This window comes from Rousettus aegyptiacus, unplaced genomic scaffold, assembly GCF_014176215.1.
Source record: "Rousettus aegyptiacus isolate mRouAeg1 unplaced genomic scaffold, mRouAeg1.p scaffold_m13_p_17, whole genome shotgun sequence".
In the NCBI taxonomy this organism is placed as follows: Eukaryota; Metazoa; Chordata; class Mammalia; order Chiroptera; family Pteropodidae; genus Rousettus; species Rousettus aegyptiacus.
Window position 1 is genome coordinate 35,936,068 of NW_023416292.1, and position 23,135 is coordinate 35,959,202.

General features: G+C 39.2%; 1 protein-coding gene across 1 annotated transcript in view; it reads right to left on the reverse strand.

Moving 5' to 3' along the window:
- FAM102B (family with sequence similarity 102 member B) overlaps positions 1-13,218 on the reverse strand; it is a 58,249-nt gene extending 45,031 nt beyond the window's left edge. The window contains exon 1 of the mRNA XM_016159799.2: positions 12,990-13,218. Within this exon, the coding sequence (XP_016015285.1) occupies positions 12,990-13,126 (137 nt within the window). The 5' untranslated portion in view covers positions 13,127-13,218. The remainder of the gene's footprint in view (positions 1-12,989) is intronic.
- Between the last annotated feature and the right edge of the window lie 9,917 nt (positions 13,219-23,135).

A 23,135-nucleotide genomic window follows, 5' to 3' on the forward strand; every position in this document is an offset into this window, starting at 1 on the left:
TAAACAAGTGGGTCTACATCAAACTGAAAAGCTTCTGCAAACTATAAAAAAAAAAATGAAAAGACAACCTACTAAATGGAATATTTGCAAATCATATATCTAATAAGGGATTAAGACCCAAAATATATAAAGGACACCCATACAACTCGATAGCAAAAAAACTCCAAACGATCCAATTAAAAAATAGGCAGAGGATCTGAATAGATGTTTTTCCAAAGAGGACACATAGGTGGCCAACAGGTACATAAAAAGGTATTCAACATCACTAATCAACAGGGAAATGCGAATCAAAACCACAATGCCGTATCACCTCACACGAGTTAGAATGGCTATTACTGAAAAGCCAAGGACTCACAAGTGTCGGAGAGGATATGGAGGAAAGGTAACCCTTGTGTACTGTTGGTGGGAATGTAATCTGGTGCAGCCAGCATGGAGGTTCCCCCCAAAATTAAAAATAGAACTAACTACCATATGATCCAGCAATTTCACTTCTAGGTATTTATCTGAAAAACAAAAACAAAAACATTATCTTGAAAAGATATATGTACCTGCATATTCACTGCAGTGGATATGTAAGTATTCACTTACAATGTTGTATTATTGACAACAGCCAAGATATGGAAACAACTGAAGTGTTTTATCAATAGATGAACGGATACATAGAAAATGTGTATGTGCACATGCACACACACATACACAAAACAGAATATTATTCAGCTATAAAGAAGGAAATCTTGCCATTTGCAATGACATGGATGGACGTTAAGGGCATTATGCTAAGTTAAATAATTTAGAGAAAGACAAATACCGTATAATCTCACTTATACAGTAAAACAAAACAAAACAAAACAAAAATAACATCCAAGCTCATAGATACAGAGAACAGATTGGTGGTTGCCAGAGATGGGGATTGGGGTGTCCTAAGTGGGTAAAGCAGTCCAAAGGTACAAACTTCCAGTTACAAAATGAATCCATCATGGGGATGCAATGTACAGCATGGTGACAACAGTTAATGCTGCTGCTTATCTGAAAGTTGCTAAGACAGTCGTTCTTAAAAGTCCTCATCACAAGAAAAAATTATTTTGTAACTATGTATGGTGACATACATTAATGAGATTTATTGTGGTGATCATTTTGCACAATATCAAATATTGAATCGTTATGTACATCTGAAACTAATATGTTATATATGTCAATTTTGCCTCAATAATAAAAAAGCTTCACCAACGCCTTGCTGATTGTCAAATAAAGAAAGCGGCTCTTAGACCACTCTCTCTCCACACTAAGACGGAGATAATACTGTCCTCTCAAACTTTGTCCTCAATTAGCTTCTGTGATGCCACATTCTTCAGTGTTTTGGTCTCATTTTCTGTAATTAGGTCTTTTTTCTACCAAGGTTCTATCCTCTGGCCCTTACATTTTGTTCTATATGCTCTCTGGCTTTAATTATCTTGTTCTTGAGGATTACTTTAAAATCTAGGTATGCAATCCCGACTACCCTGCCAATTTTCAGACATAAACTCTCAGCTGCTTACACTACATCATCGCAGACCTTGCTTGCACCTCACGTTCAAATGTTCACAGGAAAGAGCTCAGTATAGGCAAGAGAAAGAATAAATGGGAAACAATAGGAATATCCAAAACAGAATTGTTACTTAATTTATAGTCCAATGATAAAGAATATTACATATGCCTCTATTTAAATAACATACTAAAATATTTAATAACATGGAAAATGCTTATACTATCATTAATGTTCAGTTAAAAAAAAACGATAAAATATTGTGTAATTTGGCTCCAACATGTGAAAAATGAACTGGAAGAAACTGGAAAGTTTTATTTTAAACTGTTAAGTTACTGTGTCTGATAGGTAACATTTTCTTCTTTGTAATTTTATGTATTTTCCAAAATTTTTATAATGATCTTGAATTAACATTAGAATCAGAAAAAAAAAAAAGGAGAGGGCAGGTTCAAGGTCATACTGCCCACAGAATAAAATCCAGTCTTCACAGAATGGCGTCCAAGGCCTGGCAAAATCTAGCCCCCAACACAGTCTTGCTCCTCACTGCAGTCCCCATTCTCTGTTCCGCTCTGCCACGCGGCCAGCACATTCTCAGCACTGTCCACTGTTATGGTTCTATGCTCCTGCTTATCAAGTCTGTTTTTCTCCTACTCAACACAGGACATTTTGACCCGGAAGATCTTTGCTCTAAAAACCATAACATGGAGCTGGAGGCCAATGCTCAAAATTCTCTCTTGGATTAGCTAAGAAAAATTCTACAAGCCTTTTAACTAACTATATTGAATATTATTGGTAGCGATAATAAAAAATTGGCTAAAGTAGTTCACCGACTAAAAGAACATGTGGCAAATATTGCTCTTGACTATAAACTGCCACAAAATTAAGATTTCTTAATAGAATTTAGATATGTAAAATCTGATCCTGAAAAACTGGACTTCGTAAAAATAATAGCCTATGAAGATTATGTCAGATTAATACAAACTAGGGTAGACATTATAATCTATACATGTGTTTTATAACTCACGTTCATTGTAAAATATATAGAGAAGACAATAAATATCAAGGAAAATAGTTTCATAAATAAAAATTAAAGTGAAAAATAACAGAAATGATTCAATTGTCTGGAGTAGTTCTGGCACATAGTAGACATTCAAAAGATTTTTGTTAAATGAAAGTTCTGTATAGCAAGTTATTAATTAGATTGGCTTAATGGGATTTTGTCAGTAAATGCTTTTTAAAACAGCCTTATTGATATATAATTCACATACTACACAATTCACCCATGTAAATTGTACAATTCAATGGTTTTAGTATATATGCAGTGTAAAATCACCACCACAAGCGATTTTATAACACTTTCATCATCTTCAAAAGAAACCTCACCCTCATCGGTGGTCACCGCCCATTTTCCTCTAATGCTTCAGCTCTAGGCAACCACTAACCTCTTTTCTGTCTTTATAGGTTTTGCTATTCTGGACATTTCATATAAACTGAATCAAAACATGTGGTCTCTTAAGACTGGCTCCTGTGACTCAGCACGATGTCTGCCGTTTTCACTGATGTTGCGGCATACGTCAGTACTTCTTTTTTATTGCTGAATAACATTCAATTGTGTGCATAGCCCGTATTTTACTTAGTCATTCATCAGTTGACAGACGTTTGGGTATTTTTTTCTTTTTTGGCTACTATGAATAACGCCTGTACAAGTTTTTGTGTTGACATGTTTTCGTTTCTCTCGGGTATATTAGTAGAATTGCTGCATCATGTGGTAAACTCTAATCTCTGAGGAAATGCCAGTCTGGTTTTCAAAGTGGTTACACTAAAAAATGTTTTCTTGATGAAGATTCAGCACTGATGTACCACTCTTTAAAATGGTTTTTAAACACAAGTCAAAATGTTATTAGAGTCAAAATGTCTGACATTCTATCACCCCATTTCCCTACTACTGGTTAAATCTTACTAATCTTTCAAAGCTTATCTCACATGCCGGATCGTTTAAGGAGTCTTCTCAGTCAGAATCAACAGCTCCCTCCTTCCTTTGAACTGCCACACAACTTTATTTGTAAATTTACTGTAGCCTTTGTCACTCACTCTGTCTTCTACTGCATTTAACAATACGTGTTGGTATCTCCCACTAAACCGCAGGTTCCTTGATGCTAAAGATATTTTATACCTATGTTTACAGTAATGATTATTATGAATATATCATTTGTGATGATGAAAAGGGCTCATGCAAAAGATGAAGGTAAACATCATACACAGTATTTCCCAGAATAAACTGTGCAGACAGTAAAAAGGTTAGTGGTTGCCTAAGGTTAGGGGGAGAGAGGGATAAACGGGCACACAGAAGATTTTTAGAGTACCGAAGGCAAAACTGTGCAGACAGTAAAAAGGTTAGTGGTTGCCTAAGGTTAGGGGGAGAGAGGGATAAACGGGCACGCAGAAGATTTTTAGAGTACCGAAACTAGTTTGCATGATACTATAATGGTAGATATAGGTTGTTATACATTTGTCAAATCCCACAGGATATAGAACACCAAGAGTGAACCCTAATACAAACCACGGACTTTGAGTGACAATGATATGTCAACGTGGATTCATCAGTGGTAACGAATGTGCCATTCTGGTGTGGGATGTTGATGGTGGGGCAGGTGCGTGTGTGGGCAATCGCATGAAGAGGCAGCAAAGAAAGTCCCAGAATATACTTAATAAAAGATAAACTTGAAATATTATCAATAAATGCTGATATTTGTTGGTGAGCAACAAATAAGATATATCTCGACTTATACAACAAAGCAAAAATAATGGCTTAGATAAGCAGAAACACAAATAGGGAAAAAAGGGGGGGGGGGAACTTTCCTAAAACTGTCAAATAAGAATTACTACATAAGTCTAACGTTTATACTTTATTAAATCATATTAGTTGGAAGAATGACTGAATAAATACATCAGTTTTATTGAAGAAAACTCATGACAAAATATCCCTGTCAAAAGTTCAGAAAGAAAACTTTCTCTGTAATACTAATCCATCCACTTTACTTGAAAATACTAACATGTAAATAATTGGCCTGGCATAATAAACATTTTTTTGGGGGGTGTTGACAAATTTATTTTTTTAAATTGTGGTGATATATATATAATATTTATAACATGAACCTTTTTACATGAACAGTTTCAATAGTCTTAGGTACATTCATACCGTTGTGCACCAAATCTCCAAGAACTCTTCATCTTGTGACAATGAAACTCTGTACCCACTGAACAACTCCCCATTCCTCCCTCTCCCCAGGCCCTGGCGACCACCATTCCGTGTTATGTCCCTATGAATTTGATCACTCTAGCTACTTTTATGAGTGTAATCATTCAGTGAGTGGTAGGTGAATGGATAAATTCTGATACATTCAGACAACAGAATACCATTTAGTGCTTAAAATAAATAAGCTATCAAGTCATGAAGACATGGAGGAACCTTAAATGCATATTACTAAGTGAAAGAAGCCAGTCTGAAGGTGGCTCCCTACTGCATGATTCCAACTGTACGACATTCTGGAAAAGGCAAAACTGTGCAGACAGTAAAAAGGTTAGTGGTTGCCTAAGGTTAGGGGGAGAGAGGGTTAAACGGGCACACAGAAGATTTTTAGAGTACCGAAACTAGTTTGCATGATACTATAATGGTAGATACAGGTTGTTATACATTTGTCAAATCCCACAGGATATAGAACACCAAGAGGGAACCCTAATACAAACCACGGACTTTGAGTGACAATGATATGTCAACGTGGATTCATCAGTGGTAACGAATGTGCCATTCTGGTGTGGGATGTTGATGGTGGGGCAGGTGCGTGTGTGGGCAATCGCATGAAGAGGCAGCAAAGAAAGTCCTGGTCACCTCTTCTGCCAGAATAACCCAGTCTGCTCTCTTTCTGTTCTACTCCTCACTCTGATTCGTTATTCCATTGCTGCTCTCTTACCCAACTCACTCTACCGTATTGCCTGAAACCTTGGTTCCAGGGTTAAAAACACTCTTACATTCCCAACCTCTTCACTTAACACTCTGCTTACTGCCTAACAGAAAACTGGCTATTTTGGGAGGGCACTACTTGTATGAAAGCCCTGCAGGGTAGATGATGTTTGTTTTCCACCCCATCTTCTACAGGAGGCAGGGCTAGCATTTTTCTAGCTCCTCAACGCCACGTGTAGGCTGTAACTCTTCCACTTACAAGCTCGAGGCTTAAAAGCTTGAGACACAATATCACACGCTTCCTGATTATCTTCCTGGCCTGGGTTCTCCTTATGAAGTGTCAACTCTATGACGGAGTCCTTAAATTTCTTTCTCGCCAATACTTAATTCCCTCGTCTCTTTGGCCTTTCCACACACCTACAAACTTCTAAGCCTGAATCAATCCTACCATCTATGTTTTCCTATCTCAAATCTATGAGCACCGCTCAAGAAAAATGCATGAACATGCACATTGCCATCGCTAAAATATATGTTTTAAATTTCAGTTGAGCCTTTTCAACTTATCTTGGATCAGCGTCCTCTCCCGCTCCTTACGTAAGCGTTTCTGATCTGCTGTCATTATCCTCATGTCCCTTACTCCATCTTTCTTGGTTGCTACTGAGAACGCTAAGGTCATCAGATATGAATTTCCTTAATTTTCAGTCGTAACCCAACTTACTAAGTTTATAGAAGTCGCTCTCCTGCTTTTGGTTCTCTAGGCCCTACAGTATCAAAGCAAGTTCAGACTCCTTGAAATGACCCCTGTGGCTCCTTTCTTTGTGGCAGGAGTAGCCCACCATTATACTCATCGTGCTTCTAGCACACACCATTAAATGAATGAATGAATGAATGAATACTGCCACTGTGTATACTGTTCCTTCTATCATTCCATTTCCTATTCCGGCCAGACTTTTTTTTCCTTCAAAACCCTTTTAAGGAATTCTCTTCCATGACACTTCCCCCTGACCATCCCTGCACTTAAAAAATAAATAAATAAATAAATAAATAAAGCTAAATACTTCTTCCTCCCTTTTCTTGTATTTATTTTTACTACCATACATGTTATAATTCATGGAAATTTTTCATAAAGGTAATCTGAAATGACTGGTAGAAACAAGAACTATAGGAATTGAGAGGTAAAATCATAGTGGGACAATGAGGAAATATTTCAGTCAGTCAACAAATAACCAACATTTATTACAGAAAAGTGATTGTAGTGTTAGAGGGAAGCAGTGGGTGGACTGTAGTTAGGAACAGGTGTGGGCATAAAGGTGATGAGACACTTGATCTAGATCTTGAAGAATAACTGGAATTTGAATTACCTAAAAGAACGGTGAAGAGGCGTAAAAGGAGAGAGAACCAAGGAGATGGAAATGCACATACATTTGGCTATGTAAACTGACTAGTCTTGGCAAAAGGGAAGTTTAAGAGCAGTATTAGGAAATAAAATTGAAAGCTTGATCATAGACTCTTAGAATTAGAAAAGGCCTTAAGGTCACCTATCTTTCTAATGAAGGATAACATTCCTGAGAATTGAACAAGATGCCAAGGTAGCCTATACACTATCGTACTCTTCTAAATGTCATACTGAATATTACACTGTTATACCAAATGTTGTATATAAATATTATACTGCATAGAAGCATGCCTTCTTTAACATCTCTCCACTGGTCATAGTTCTATCTTCTGATGTCCCCAACAGAAGTCTATTCCCTCCTTATGAGGCAGTCTTTCAAATATCTTTCATTTATTGATGTGTGGCCTTGAACAAATTATGTTGCTTTTCTGAGGATCAACTTTCTCATCTCTAAATGAGAGGTGTGGCAGGCTAATTGTCCTCTGATATCTGTCCTCCCCTTTTCTTTATTGTAATTTAATCTCTTGCTGGGCACATGGGCACCCAGGAAAGACTAAACTTCTCAATCTTCCTTGGGGCTGGCAATGGCCTTGTGCTTAAGTTCTGGTCAGTGGGCTGTGAGCAAATGGGATCTCCCTTTCCCCTTTCCTCCTTCCCATGGGCTGGAATTCGGATGTGGGGTGAGCCAAGTCAGTCCCTGTGGATGAGAACAATACTCTGGGCATGACAAAGCAGCAAGATAAAGAAAGAGTCAGGGCCCCTGACAACCTGACAGAGCACAGCTACCTCATTAGCTTGGACTTTACACAAGAGAGAAATAACTTCTATCTAGTTTAAGCCACTTTTTTTTTTTAATATATGTGTTACAGCACCTGACACATATCCTAACTCAATAGGATGTAACATCTATAAATAAAAGGGATTTTGTAAGAATTAAAAAAAATTAGGAATACAAAATATACATACAAGTTCATTTCTTAGTATTTGAATACCATCATCTTCTCTCTTGAGACTCACCCAGACCCTGTTACTGACATAATTCAAGATTCCTCAGATTCTTAATATACTTCCCTATATCTCCTGTAATTGAATATTTAATGATATGGAAAATATGTTAAGTGAAAAAAAAAACATGGAAGAATGTGATCCCACTCTGGTTTAAAAACAATGTGTGTGTGTGTGTGTGTGTGTGTGTGTGTGTGTGTGTATCAATAAAGACTCCTACATTATACACCAATAAACAGTAACAGTTATTATCTCTAGTTGGTTTGTTTCTACATAATTTTTGTTCTTTTTCTATTTTCTAAGTTTCCATATGAATCTGTTACTTTTGCAAGGAAAAAGTTTACGAAAAGGAAGTACACAGTGTGCAGTGAACTAAAATCTTGAAAACATGAAGACACTCTGGACAATGAGAAGAAATCCCTTAGGCTTGTTTACAAAGTAAAAGATCCAATACACAGATGTGCTCATTAGCTTCCCAGACACTCCCTGAATTCACATGGTTTTCTGTCACAAGCCCATGTGAAACTTAGTATTTAGCTAAGGGCACCAAAAAAGATGATCGATGTAGGTAAACTTGGGAATCCCCCAAAATACAGGAAATATTTCTTATTATTCCTTTTATTAAAGTCAGAAATTAACCTGTTTTGACAACCTTAATGAAACTCAAAAGTGTTTTAGATGCGTCTGCAAAGGAAGGTGCTCTGGAAAGAGTTAAGTAATGTAACACTCTGTCTTTGAAAAGTCTTCAAAAACTATATTATTAGGCAATAATTAGACTAGTTAACTATAATTGTACAATGTATTTTTTACTATGGTATGTAAAAATCTGACCATTTTAATAACTTTTTTTTTTTTTTTTTACAAATAAATACCTTCTACTCTTTATATTTTTTCTAACCTCTTCACTGAACACACCTTCCCAGGAGAAACTGCATCCTTCTAAAATTAATTTTCACCAATAATCTTTAAAAGGGTCATAATGGTATAAGGAAATCCTAGATGAAAAGTCCAGTAAGCACTACTTACGACAGACCAGTATCTAAGAAATACACAATCAATGTCCCTGTTCTCTGTCACCTCTGTGTAGCATGTTAGCGTACAACTTACCACTGTGCATCCTCCCCATGTTACAGTCCCCTCAACAAAGTAAAACAAAACCAAGATTCTTCTTGACTTCTTTACTGTCCTGTCATCAAAGCATTTGTCATAGCATTATCACTTCATTAGTCACTTACATGAGAGACCTCCAAGTTCACGTTCTTATTAGCTCCTGCCTGCCTTATTTTAATAGACTCCGAATTTCTCTCCTCATTTATAATCTATCCCCAACTTGAATCTAAAGAGCATCAGCCCACCAGCCAGCTTAAATACCACTTTAATCACATTACAATTTACTGTAAAAATCTTAGATTAACTCTTATCCTATGAGGAGTGGAAAGAAAACTCATTATAAAGGTTATTCAAAGTCTTTATCTTCTGCTTCTGTTCAATGTGAGCTCTCTCTCTGCAATCAGGCTGATTTCACCAACTCCTATTGATGACTTGCTCAAACTGTCCTCCCACCCTGGCTTCCCTGTCAATGCAAATTCATCCTCCCAGCATGCTCAGCTGAAAGCTAATAAGGTTCTCGGTAACCATTACAGCTGTAAATAAATCCTCTATTTTCAGGATTTCATCAATATTCACATATTGTCTGACCCATTGATTAAGCACTAAATCATACTGTCTCTTACCGTCAAGCAATTATACATCTAGAATCTAGATTAATTAAGTTGAGGTAATTCCCTTATGGTCCTTTATAGTTGGTGTACTTCTTACTGCCCTACCAGTTACAAACCTGGTAAATCCTCAATCTTTGGTGAACAATGAATGAGCTGCATCTTACACTTGTGTATAAAGCCAAATATATTATAATTAGCTATGTACCTCAAAGTCTTTTCTTTAACAAAATCAATTATTTTTTTTATGCAAGTTCATGCATCAGGGATCCCCAAGACCACCTCCAGGTTCAGTGATCAGTTAGGAGGACTCATGGGACTCAGCACATAGTGGTATTCATGTCTAAGATTTATCACAGTGATAGGATACAAGGCAGAATCAGCAACGGGAAAAGGTGCATGGCGCAAAGTCCTGAGAAACCAAATGCAAGCTTCTAAGAGTATTCTCCCAGTGGAGTCACCCAGAACACACTTTCTCCAGCATCAAACTGTGACAATACATGTTGTCTACCAACACAGAGACATAGCGCCTAAGTTTATTTTTTAAGGGCTGATCACATAGGCACCCTCTGCCTGGCACAGACCAAAATTCCAGACTCCCAGACGGTATTTAGCATAAATCACCCTGTTTGTTTGTAGTGTGTTTTTAGGGTGGCATGGGGAGTCATTCTAAAGTTTTATATCAGTATAGGGAACTGTTGACTATTCGAGTTCCCAGATGCTAGCACAAACATGGTAAGCAGGTCTTTCTAAGGAAAGCAATCTTGGGCCTGCTATGTTAAATCCTTTCTATGTAATTTCATATTTTTATGAAATTACAATGAACTATATTTGATTTATAAGAGGCACAAAAATGATTTTTTAAAGTATTAAAACATAGCCTTTAATTAGAGATGCACTGCTTAGACTGGCACCCAATAATTAAAAGTTACGCAATTTTTAAATAATTCACATCCTTTAGGTATTTCAGGTTTTCTTTTTTGCTTTGCATAATGAGGTCCCCCGCCCCCTGCCAGACCAAAACTTCCGTAGTTGTCAGGATAAAGGAACTAAGTATAACATCTAAAGGAAGTAAATACTTTTGGACAATAAGCTCCTTGACTTCTCTCTAAATGCCAATTGGGTACCAGAGCACTGGGATAGCTGTTACAGGTACATCATCTTATTAAATCCTCACAAGGATTAGTAATGGTTTCTATTTTATAGACGGAAACTTTGAGAGTCTAAGTAACCCACTCAGGTTTACCATGGCAAGCAAGGATTTAGGATCAGATCTATCTCATTACAAACCTTTGCTCTTAGCTTTATACTAACTACTTCTACCTAATAAGCACTGGCTCCTTATTATGAATCATTTCCCTCTAAACTATATTATATATACATATTTTTTGTTTGGTTATAAAGAGCACTATTCTCAACCTTACTTACTTTGATGAAAATCAAAATTTAGTTGGAAGAGAACAGGGTAAGTTTAATTCAGGATACTCTGCTTTTTGCTTTCCAACTCTTGAAAATTATAAATCAAATTATACCCATTGCCTATGTTCTCCTTTATTTTGTATCAATCTGTAAGACAGACCTGGTATCAGAATCTTGGCATTTCACTTACCAAATGTGGGGATCTTGTGAAAGTTAGTTATGCTTTCTGAGTTTCAGTTTATTCATCCATACAATGGGCATCCCTAACTCATTTAATTCTGTAAGAATTAAATAAGATATTTAAAGGGCCCCACCTATCTATACCTGCAGAATAAATGATTGCCACAACACTGGAACCACCGACTGAGAAGCAAGCGAAGTCAATGACCTTAGGGAGAAAGGAGGTGGTAGGGAAGTACCCTGACCACCAGGTGTCACCACTGGCCCAGAGAGCTGGTCAAAGTGCCAGCAGTCCCAGGCGGGACCCTGTAGCAAAACACGGTAAGGCTGAGAGTAAAACTGTCACTTGCACCTTCAGGACTTTCAAGAATTGGCTTTGGCATTTCAACACCTTAACAGCTGGTACAATATTGTTGCATCGTTCTAAGTTACACTGCTCTCTCACCTGTGTTAAAAATGATGGTAACAGATACACTTCAGTAGTTTTTAAACTAGTACACTGCTATAGTTCTGAATTATTAGTGCATACTGAATGCATCGAAAAGGAATGGATAAAATCAGGCACTAATTCTGAACTCAAAAAAAAAAAAAAGACATAATATAATTAATTAGCTGAATAGCCACAGATTTGTTGACACAGTTTAATTTTAAAATCTATGCTCCCTGACCTATTTTAATTTTGGGAATCAATCGTGTTTCTTACATCTTTGGCTGCAGCCAAGTAGACATCACAATTTCTGCCTTCCCACAGGGGCATTACTGTGGGCAATTCTCTGGCCCCAATTCCACAATCCGTTCACATTATTTCCTTTACATTATTAATAAGGATGACAGAAAAAAAATGGAAAGCAGAATATTTTTAGGTTAAAAATAAAAGTCTATGAAAAATAAGTTTAGGCAAAAGCAGCTTTGTTAACTTTTTCCCCTGATCTCAGGAACTTCAAAGTTCATTTTTTAAAATGCTGTACATTTTCTATTTTCTTAAGAAACACTTAATTTAGGGTAAATCTATCAACCTACGAATAACCCTGAAATCACTCAAGGAACACCACGGCCCCCGACTTCATTTTGCAACCTGCCAACAACTCTGAGCGTCCGGGGGCTCATGTGAAAATGAGGGCAGAGTCTGGGCTCTCCTGGTTCTAAATCCTTCATACTGAGTGCCACTAGCGGCCACCTCAAGGTGGGTTAATTCAGCGAGTGTCAGCGCATAACTGAAGACGCAGCTCCCCAATGTGGTACAGGCTGTTGTCCCCTTTGCCAGGGTACACCTGAATCAAGTCGAGCCTGACCAGGCCTGCCTACACCTGGGCTCCCGAGTCCCTGAGCCACCACCAAGGGAGAAGGAGTCAGGCTAACACGGGCTTCTGTTCAGAGCCGGTGCTCTTGCAACTCAAGCAGTTTGGGTTATTTTTGCTATTGTTTCAACAGCCCAAGTTCCACTTTGCATTTCACAAATATGGAAACGTCTTAAGAGAAACCATCCTGTCCCTTCGGGCCGTTGCTCCCATTCCTAGAGAATTTAGGAAGGAAGAGCAGAGTCCAGGAACCGTCTGGAATCAGGAGAGCAGGCGCCCAGCCCAGCCAAGGTGCACCCACCCATTTTGCGAATCACTCTGTGCAGATCAATACATTCCTGACCGATTTCAGCCAGGTCCCCAGAGAATGAAGCTCGCGCCCCAGCCTGGCCGCCCTCCTGGAGCGAACGCGCCAAGGAAGCGGACGCCGTCCCGCCACCCGGCGCCCTGCGGGGCAGGCGCGGGCGCGGCGGCCCGGGAGGCGCGTTACCTGGGGGACTCGGCGGTGAAGCTGCCGCCGTCCAGCAGCCGCATCTTGCAGAAGAGGACACCGTTGACGAAGGGCACTGAGGAGAGCTCCTCGAGCCCGAAGTCCACCTTAAACTTAAACTTCTTCTTCTTCATCATCACGAGAGCCAGACGCCGGCGCGCGGGGTGCGGGGGCGGCCCCAAGGGGCGCGCGGGCCGCCGCCGCCTCAGCTCGGCCGAGCCCCAGGCCCGCCCAGCCCCATGGCCGGGGCCGCGAGCTGCGCGCGGGGGCGCGGCCGGGGGGCGCCGCGAGCCGGCCGGGGCCGGGGCCGGGGCCGGGGCCGGGGCCGCCGCCGCTGCCTCTCGCGGCAGCCCGGGCCGGAGCGCGGCGGCGGCCGCGGCGCGGGAGCGGTCGTGCTGCAGCTCGCCTGGGCGGTGGGCGCCCTTTCGGTGCGCAGCGGGCCGCCGCCGCCCGTCTGAGAGGCGAGAGAAGCGACGCTCCGAGAACCGCCGCCGCCGCCAACGCTGCCGCGCCACGGGGCCCGCGGCGCCCCCAGCGGCGGCGGCGCGCAGCGCACCGCCCGGCGGAAGCGGGGGGGCGGGCGAGGAAATGCGGGGCGGGCGGGCGCTCCGCCGGGGAAACCGGCCCGCGACGGCAGTTACGGCGTCACGTCTCTCGGGGTTAAGAAAAGACAAACCCAACCAAAAAGGAGCTTCCTTCTCCCGCTTCCTCTCGGCCTTTCTTTCAGTTTTCGCTCCGCCCCCTTTCTCCCCCTCCCCCTCAGCGGCGTTATTTCCCCCTCGAGATTGAGAGGCGAAGGTGTTTAATAGAGCTAATCAGAATCTCCACGACGTTGTTTTCGTCCCGTCGAAACCCCAACACTAAAATTTCCTGTAGGTACTCTAAATTCGCGAGACTTCTAATATAAAATGAGGACGGGGTAGGAAAAAGAACAGGGATGAAAATGTGATGGGGGCCTAGCAAGTGCCCAGGCACTGGACTGCTACAGTCGTTTTCTCTTGTTTATGCTCTTAACTCCCATCACCCAGGATAAAAGAGTACGGAAGGGGTTAAAATAATACCTCCCCTTTTAAAATTTGACTGTCCATACTGAGAACTAAAAAGCCTAAAAATAAAAAGCCTCCTTAGATGCATAGCAATTGCCTGCTGTCCATAGACATGTATATGTCGTTATAATGAATGAGCTGGTTACATAATGCTCTTGTTTTCAGACAGTTATTGTCCTTTTAACTCAAAGATTCCCTCGCAGTAATTTCTAAACGGGTGTAATTGAAGGGATTCTCGTTCCCACTTCACTCACTTCTTCATGCATTCATTCATATAACAGTATTTTTTAATCGCCTAAAATGTCGAGACACTAGCTAGATACAATGATAAAAGAATAAAATAAAAGCCTACCCTCAAAAATTTTACAGTCTAGTAAGGGAGACATATATGTCAGTAATTAAAAAACAAAACCTAGCATGAAGATGTGTTTCTTCAGAATGAAGAAGAAATTTGTCTAGAGCTCAGAAGGAGCAATTAATTGAAGTGAACCAGTGTTCTGGATTTCAGAGAATAAGATTTGGGACAAAGTGAGAAAGGGTGTTTCCTGTGGAGGAAGCAGAAGTAAAGACCCAGAGGCAGAGTTTAGGAGTTTGAGGCTGAATGTTCGGTAGTGGATAAAGCTGGCTGCTCAGCAGGACAAGGGGGAAAAGCAACGGGAAGAGTTAAGGAGACACTGAGCTTTGTAGCTTGGACAGCTAGATGGATGTTAATTCCATTAGCCAAGCTTTGGAAACAGGAGGAGGGCAGGTCGGGAAAGGAAGAGATAAGGAGTATTTGAATGGCCTTCAAGATATTCAGGGAGAGAAGGGAAGCCTTAGCTCAGGTGAAAGGTTAAGGTTGAAAACACACATTTGGGAATCAGAGTATTCCCGGATGGCTGAAGCCCCAAGGGTAGAACATATATTGGGTAGATGGAGGAAGAGGAGCTTGTGAAAACGCCTGAGGACGGTCAGAGAAAGAGGAGACCAAGAAAGAGACATGGCTGGGAAGCCAAGAAAGTTTTAAGGGCTGCCATGTGCCAGGCACTATGCCAAGGAATAGTAAATACAAATGAACAGAACATATAGGGGTTTATGAATAAATGGAGGATAACACAGATGTGCAAACAGCTCAATTAAAGAGAAAGAGAAAGAGAGAGAGAATGAGAGAGAGAGAGAGAGAGAGAGAGAGAGAGAGAGAGAGAGAGAGAACTTCATGAACCGTGGAGAGCAGAGGAGGAAGTTTCCAGAAAGTGCTGCTGAGCTGTTCTGGAGGATTTGCACTGTGGGAGGAAGCAGTGTTTGCCACCCAAAATATGCCCTTTGGGATATTGATTATTTTAAGCTGGTTATTTTTAAGAAGGGGAAGACTCAGAAAGATTTTGATCCTCTCCCTTACCTGCCTAGAGGAATATAGATAGAGAAACCTGCTTAAAGGAAGAGAGCTATCACGTTAGCATAAATACACTAAGTGTGTCAGCAAGGGAAGAGCTAGCAACTTCTGTCTGTTGGGTTCCCCTCTGTGTCCCATTGTTTCTGGGTGGTTTGGGAGGAGTTTGTTTACCAAAGGTTTGCTTTTTCTCATCTACCTGTGAATGGCCTACTTTCCCTTTGAAGTGAATTGCCTCCCTCTCCTTGGCCTGTAACAGCATAAATGCCTCAACTGTGGATATGTCCCCAGAGTCCCATGTTCTTATGGAACTCCCATATGTACATATGTAATAAATTTGGTTATTTTTTTTTCCTATTAATCTCTCCTGTTAATTTGCTTATTAGACCTGCCGGAAGAACTTAGAAGAGTAGAAGGAAAATAATTTTTCCATACAACTGAAAAGAAGTTATTAAATCGAAGATCTAGGAGGTCATTGATAGCTTGGCAAGAGAAGTCTCCATAAAAGGTGGTGGCAAAGTAAGATTAAAAGGGTCTGTGAAGTGAATGGAAGGCAGTATTAGGGAGTGGGTGACCAAAAATTATTTTTTTCTGATTTTTGTCAGGGAATGAAAAGAGAGAGGACAGTAGCTAGAGGAGAGGGGTTCGAGCTTTTAAAATAACATTCAGGAACTATCCAAGCTTCATTGAGAGCCTATTATGTGACAAGCATCTTAATATGTCCTGGAGATCTGTGTTGCAGTCCCTGTTCTATATCTTTCAGGATATTGGAGGACGATTGGAGTCTTTTGGAGATAAGTAAGCAGGCAGTTGCATTTATATAGATAGAACTCAACATAGGTACTGAATTCTGTCTGTACATGATGGTGAATAGAGGCTGCTGTGGGAGCATAGAATAACATCCCACTAGGAAAAGTAGATTTATGGAAGACTTTCTAGGGTAAGTGACAGTTGAGCTGCTGTCTGAATGATGAGAGTGGGGGTGGGGAGTGGTTTCCAGGAAGAAGGTGCTGCATGTGCAGAGGCTCAGAGGAAGAGAGACCATGTTGCGGGAGGAACTGAAAGTAGTTCCGTCTGGCTGTGACTTTGAGTGGGGTGTGGTGACAGGGATAGCACAGGGAGCCATTGAAGTTTTAAAACAGAGGAATGATATGTTCGGATTTGCATTTTATAAAGATCTTCAGCTGCAATAAAACTGGAGGAAGTAAGAGAGCACTCTTGGTTTGATTATTAAATACCTTGTATAGTCAAGGTCCAGGCAAGAGACAGACATCACACTCAAAGTGTTTAAATGAGGAAAGTTTAATGAAAAGACACTTAGGGCAGGATAAGGGACCACCGTCTGGCGGGGAGTCGAAAGAAGGGGGGATGATGACATCTTTCATCTCCTGCTTTCTGATCTCCTGCTGGTAAACCTCATGATCCCAAACCAACCAAACCCAGAAGGAAAAGGAACCTGGAAAATGCAGTTCATAGAGGATGGCACAGAAAAGTGAAGATTAGATGGAGGTAAAGGGACAGAAAGCTACCAGCGCACATCTGATTTAGTCAGGGTTCACTGAAAGAACCTGAAATATTTCAAAAAACAAGGGGATATTAGGCAATTCAGTACTTCTGAAACCCTTGGAAGGGCTGGAGGAGTGGAAATCAATAGACTACTGAATTCAAGGTCACATCATTTCTTGCAAATGCTACTGGTTGCTCACTAATATCTGGTCTTCCTTTGCTTCCTGGGCAAAATGGAGTTGATGTTTTTGGATCCCCTTGCAGTTAGGTGGGGCCGTGTAACTAGCTCTAGTCAATAACATGTGAGAAGTAATGTGTCACTTCCAGGATGAGACAGTGAAAAGCCTTTGAGCAGTTGTCTAGACTTTCTCTTCCTTGCAACGGTTGTCATGGAGGAAATTTTGAGTTAAGATGTCTTACCCACAAGATTGAAGCAGCTCAGATCATTGAATCAGCACGTAGAGAACTGCCAACATCAGCAGTACTTCCCCGCCCAGTTTTATTGAGACATAATTGACATATGACATTGTATTAGCCCAAGGTGTACAACATAATGATTTGATATAGGTATATATTGTGAAACGATTACCATAAAAACTCTATGGTAAATGGAGAATGTTATTTTTAAAACTCTAGTTAACATCAATCACCTCCCTCTCTTTTGGCATCTGCTGGTTGGAATTTGATGTCAAGGGAAACATTTGAAGTTATATGTTAAAGATGACAGAGCTTCTATAAGCCTGGGTTCCTAGGTGACTGTGTGGCACTCCTCCACCACTGGCCAGGGACACTTATGTTGAACTAGTACGCGAGCAAGAAACAAAATTTTACTGTGACCTTTTCAGGTATGTTTGCCACGATAGCTAATTTTCCTTAATACAGAAAAGGTTAAAAAAAAATACAGAAATGGTTACAGAGGTAGGGTGTTAAGGTAAAAATCTAAAACTAGTTAAACAAGCAGTAGACAACAAGGAAACTATTATTAGGAGCTAGATAATGGAAACCTATGGCAAGGCATTTGGTAAAAGAGTTGCCTGTGATTATCTGAAGGCAAAAAAAAAAAAAAAATTGTGCCTACAAAGCCCATAGCTCCAGAAAAGGTTAGAAAATGGGATGTTAGTGGGTTATGTTTACTGGCTGCATTTAGCAACATATTAGAAAAATGGGATGAGCTCATGCAATAACAAGCAGGTTTGTAAGCATAAATGAAAAGGAATATAGAGAATACAGAAAATTGGAGCCTCAAGGGTTTGGAAAAGCCAACTGCTCTGTACTCCAAAGAATAGGAGACAAGATTGAAAGAGCTCTTGAGCAACAGGGGCTCATTAAAACTCTGCCATGCCGTAGAGATTAGGTTTAGGGTATACCCTTCACATTTAAATTTGATGGTCCTTTAAGTTGAGAAGAACAGAAGCATAAATCAGAATTTAGAATTATATCCAGAAAAGAACTTTAGTGTTACTGGCATATGGAACCGACTAGAAGCAAATAGATCAGAAGTCTTTCACTTGTGGAGGAACTGAAATGCTGTATTAAAAGCTTTACTGTCTATAAGGAAGTCATGCTTCCCAATATCCATTTCACATGTGGGCTTACAGGAAAATCTCCAGAGAGCAGAGCCAGTAACCACAGAGGACAATGGACAAGACAGTTCTTTGCAGAAAGTAGAAAGGAGGTCTGGCTTAGGAACTCCCCCCACACATCATAATGCCGCCATTCAGAATTTCATCTCTGCGGTGGGCTGGTTTCTCCCTTTCTCCCTTTCCCACCTGAGAGTATTTACATTTGCTTTGTCATTATATACTGGGTGTGCTTGAGGAAGATGTCTTATTAGTTTATAGGTCAGAGTGAGTTTTTCACCCTTGGCACTATTACATGTTGGACCAGACAATTCTTTTCTTGTGGGAGCTGACCCGTGTATTGTACAATGTTTGGGAGCATCCTTGGCCTCTACCCACTAGATGCCAGTAGCAGCCCCCTCCTTCCCAGTTGTGAATGAATGGCATTACATAGTATTTGTCCTTGTGCAAGTGGCTTATTTCACTCACGCATTTAATTTTAAAGCCATCAAAATTTGGGGTGTGTTTATTGAACTGGCTAGAATTACATATTCTGTGCCTGGAACAGAGTAGATTTTCAAACAAATGTTTGCTAAATGAATGAACATTCAGCTATTTTCATTAATTTAAAACATTTGTTTAGAATAATATATTGTATTTTATTTGTAAATTTGTATTGTTTTATAGTTATATAAAAATTATATCTAATTTGTTTAATATACCTTTAGGAAACCTTATAATTACTATGAATCGACATTGAGAGTCCATGACATTTTTTCTTCATTATTCATTGTTTGGAAACATTGCTATACTGGATTGTTTGAAAAAGCATATATCCTAAGAATGTTAAATCAAATACTTGCTTTAATTTTCTGTTGCCTAAAACCAAACTAGACTAGAGTTATTGAGGAATGCTTATAGGAGAGTACATAGGAGTATGAATAACAACATTCCCAGCCACACAAGAGCTTTTTAATTTGACATTGAAGGAAATATGGTAGCAAAAACACACTCTCTTTCTTTGGTCCTGTGATTTAAACAGGGATGTTACTGACTCCTAAGTACCTATATTTAATTGTCTTGAATACTAGTCTGCCTGATGGAAGGATAGAGGCTTTCAGGAAAAGAACCAGATTCCTTTCTGAAGTGCCTCCTTTAATTCTAAAACTTGAACTCTCTTATCACCAGCTGCTTTTACTTTTTTTCTAAGTTCTACAGAAAGATGGCAAATTGCCTTTGTAGTTCCTAAAAAAACCCACAAGACTGTATGCTTTTCTATCAGAAATTACAATGGTTATTCATTCTAGTCAAGACATAACTAGAGTGGATTACAAAGGGTTCTTTTGCTTAGCAAGTGTGAGAGCCAAATGCCTTAGTCTGAGAGCATTTGGGGGATCCTTAAACAGTCAATGATTTGGTCCTTCCTTTCCTTGCCCCCTGTGGTCTAATGTTAGGATACATATGAGTGTGATCACTTTTTCACTTCTTTATGATTATTCCTATCAGGCATAACTAGATTTCTCTTTCTAGCGAATACTAAATACTAATTTCATAAACAAATACATTATGGAAGTTGTAGAAAATAAGCTTCTTTCTCTAAGAACATTTTAGAAATTACTGATGAGCTCAAAAAAAGCTGAGAAATCTTAAGAAGTGAAACCAAATCAACCTTGAATTCCAAATCTGAACAAACCTTATTAGTTTGTTGATTTAGATCCAAATGATTTTTAAGGATGAGTAAACCAAAGCGGAATGCTTTACAGAAACCAAACCAAAAAGCAACCACTAAACCAAAACCTGTTTTATGCATTTTCTAATTAAATTGGCATAAGACCAGAATACTATAAGATTTCGTTTAGCTAGGCACCTGAAAAGTATTTTAATTTAATTTAATTTTATTATATTTTATTTTATTTTATTGTATTTTTGCTCTTGCAACTGGAAAGTATTTGTAAAATTAACATTATTTTCTCTTTTTACACAGTAGGACTTTCAGGTACGTTTTTTATCTGTTATATGTTTTGCTTGTAAAACATGCAAATTGATTGATTACAATACAGAAATAGAATAGCTTCTATGGCAATCATAAGACAAAGACCATGCCTCCAATAATATTACTAGCTCTAAGTTAGGGCTACATACAACTGGAATTCTGAAATGAACCAAGTTGTGACTTAACAATAATCGACGATGATTTAGGAGTGCCAGGTTTTAATCTCAGTTCTGCTTCTGCTGATTTGATTTTGAGCAAGTGACAACTTCCCCGAGCTCATTTTGTTCTGCAAAATGAAAGAAATAATCCAGATGTGCACTGTCCAATAAAACTTCCCACAATGAGGGAAATATCCTCTGTTCAATATGGTGGCCACATGTTGTCATTGAACAAGAAATTAAATTTTAAATTTTATTTAATTCTACTTAATTTAAATAAATGCATGTGGCTAATGGCCACCATACTGGACAACAGAGTCTAGCCTCACTTTCACTCATTTAGCAAGCATTTGAGTGCTTATAATCTGCCAAGCATCAGGCTATGTGGGGAAGGTGGGTCATCACAATGTCTTTGCCTTCAAGGAGTAGACATGAAGAAAAGCCAAATAAATATTTGCTAATCCATGTGCTTCATTAAACATATGCAGAAAGCATCATGCACATAGAGGAGAGAGCAATTACCAGAAGGCGAATCATCTTTAAGATCCTCTCCAGCTGTAAAATTATACGAATTATACTCTACCAATATTTACTGAGCACATGTTTTCTGTCCTGCTCATTATTGGCTTGATTAAATTCATCCGTTTAATATTTAGTGAGTGTTTCTTTATGTATCAAGCACTTTGCTAGGCGTGTATGAAAAAGATGAATTTGATGATGTCTTAAAGGTGATCTCAAAAGTTTACAGTGAAACAAAAATAGACTTTGACTATTTTTCAGGATATAATTACAAGGTGATGGGTTTGGTTATATTTAAAATCAATAGTGTTTCAATTTAATCCAATATGATTTTGGTCAGCCATATTTAGAATCAATGGTGCTTCAAATGTTATTTCAACTACCTAGAGCCAAATCAGCAGCATTGACTATTATTAAAGAAAGTAGAAATAAAAAGATTGGGCAATAGAATATATCAATTAGAATAAATACTTTGAGAGATATTTCTTAGAAACATTATTTTATATTATTACCTAGATATAAGTATATATTCCTTTTCGATTTTTTTTTCTTATTTAATGGTGTCTGGCTACAGTATCAAGTCTAGTATTTTTCTATGCATTAGATCGTGTCTTTTTTTTTTTAACATAAAGTTCTTATTTGCCTTAAATGCCTCTAGTTTATTGGATATCTACATATTTATTTCTTCAACTATTAATTTATTTAGTTGACCAATTTGCAGCTACTTAATTAGAGGATACAAAAACAAATAAGAGTTGGATCCTCTCAAGGAGCTGAGGGTAGGGAAAATAAAACAGAAAGCTGAGGAGGAAGCAGTTACTTCCAGATGAGACATTAAGAGAAGGCTTTGTGGAGGATGTGGTATTGAGCTAGACCTTGAGCCTTGAAAGAAGAGTAGGATTTGCAAATACAGAGGAGGATGGAAAGGCCATTTCCGACTTCCGCCAAGGCTGAGAGACAGGAAAGCATAAAGCCAGGGAGGAGAAGAATCTGAGTTAAAACAAAGGAAAAAAATAGTTATGAAAAGTTGTAGAGGAAAACCAAGTTAGAAATAGATCATAGCCAGAACCTGGTTTTAAATGCTACATTGGGCAGTCAAGACTTTATTTTGCAGATTGTGAGGCGTTTGAGCAGAGTGTGAAAAATCAGAGCTGTACATTAGGAACATTAATCTGGTAGGAATATTTAGGATACATTGGGCTAAGGAAGCAGCTAATGCAGAGGCCAGTTAGAAGGCTAGTTAGTAAAGCCGTGCAGACAATAGGTTATGTGGCTCTGAATTAGGATACTAGCAGGGGCATTAGAGAGGAGAGGACGCATGAGAGGTTATTGTAAAACTAGAATCAATAGGCTCTGGCAAGCTATTCCATTCGGTGATGGAATAAGGGTAAGAAGCGAAAAGTGACTTCGACATTATAAATCTCTATGACAGAGAGGAGGATGGTACTTAAAGCAAATTTAGGGGATGCAGGAAGAGAAACAGATTAAGACCGATGTGATCTTATAAGGAAGAAATATGTTTACGATATGTTCTGGAAATGTATATATTCAATTCACTTTAACTAATGCCAGTGATGAAAACATGAAGCGCACTGAGGGACATCTTGAATTTTGCGCTGTGATAATGAGTGTCCAGGTTACTTGTATTCAATGTTGTTCTTTTACTAAGTGTATTTATTTGCTTAGACTGGTGAGTTGGAGAAATGTCTCTTATAACCTTAACCTGACCTTCTCAGTTAATAAAGTGTCTGAGGTATATAGATTTTTTTACTGCATTCAAAATCTTTAACCAAGGAGAATCTTAAAATAGCACAAGAGATCTTTATCTTTAACAACAACAAAAAAGCCCATCTGTAGATGCACTTGATTTAAGCTTTTAGCTTACGTGCTCTTTGAATACTTAGACTCAGGGGCTTTCTAGATTAAATTTGATGTGTTTAATATACTTCAAATTAATAGCCCATAGACAATTACTGTCATTCTGTTGCTATTATGA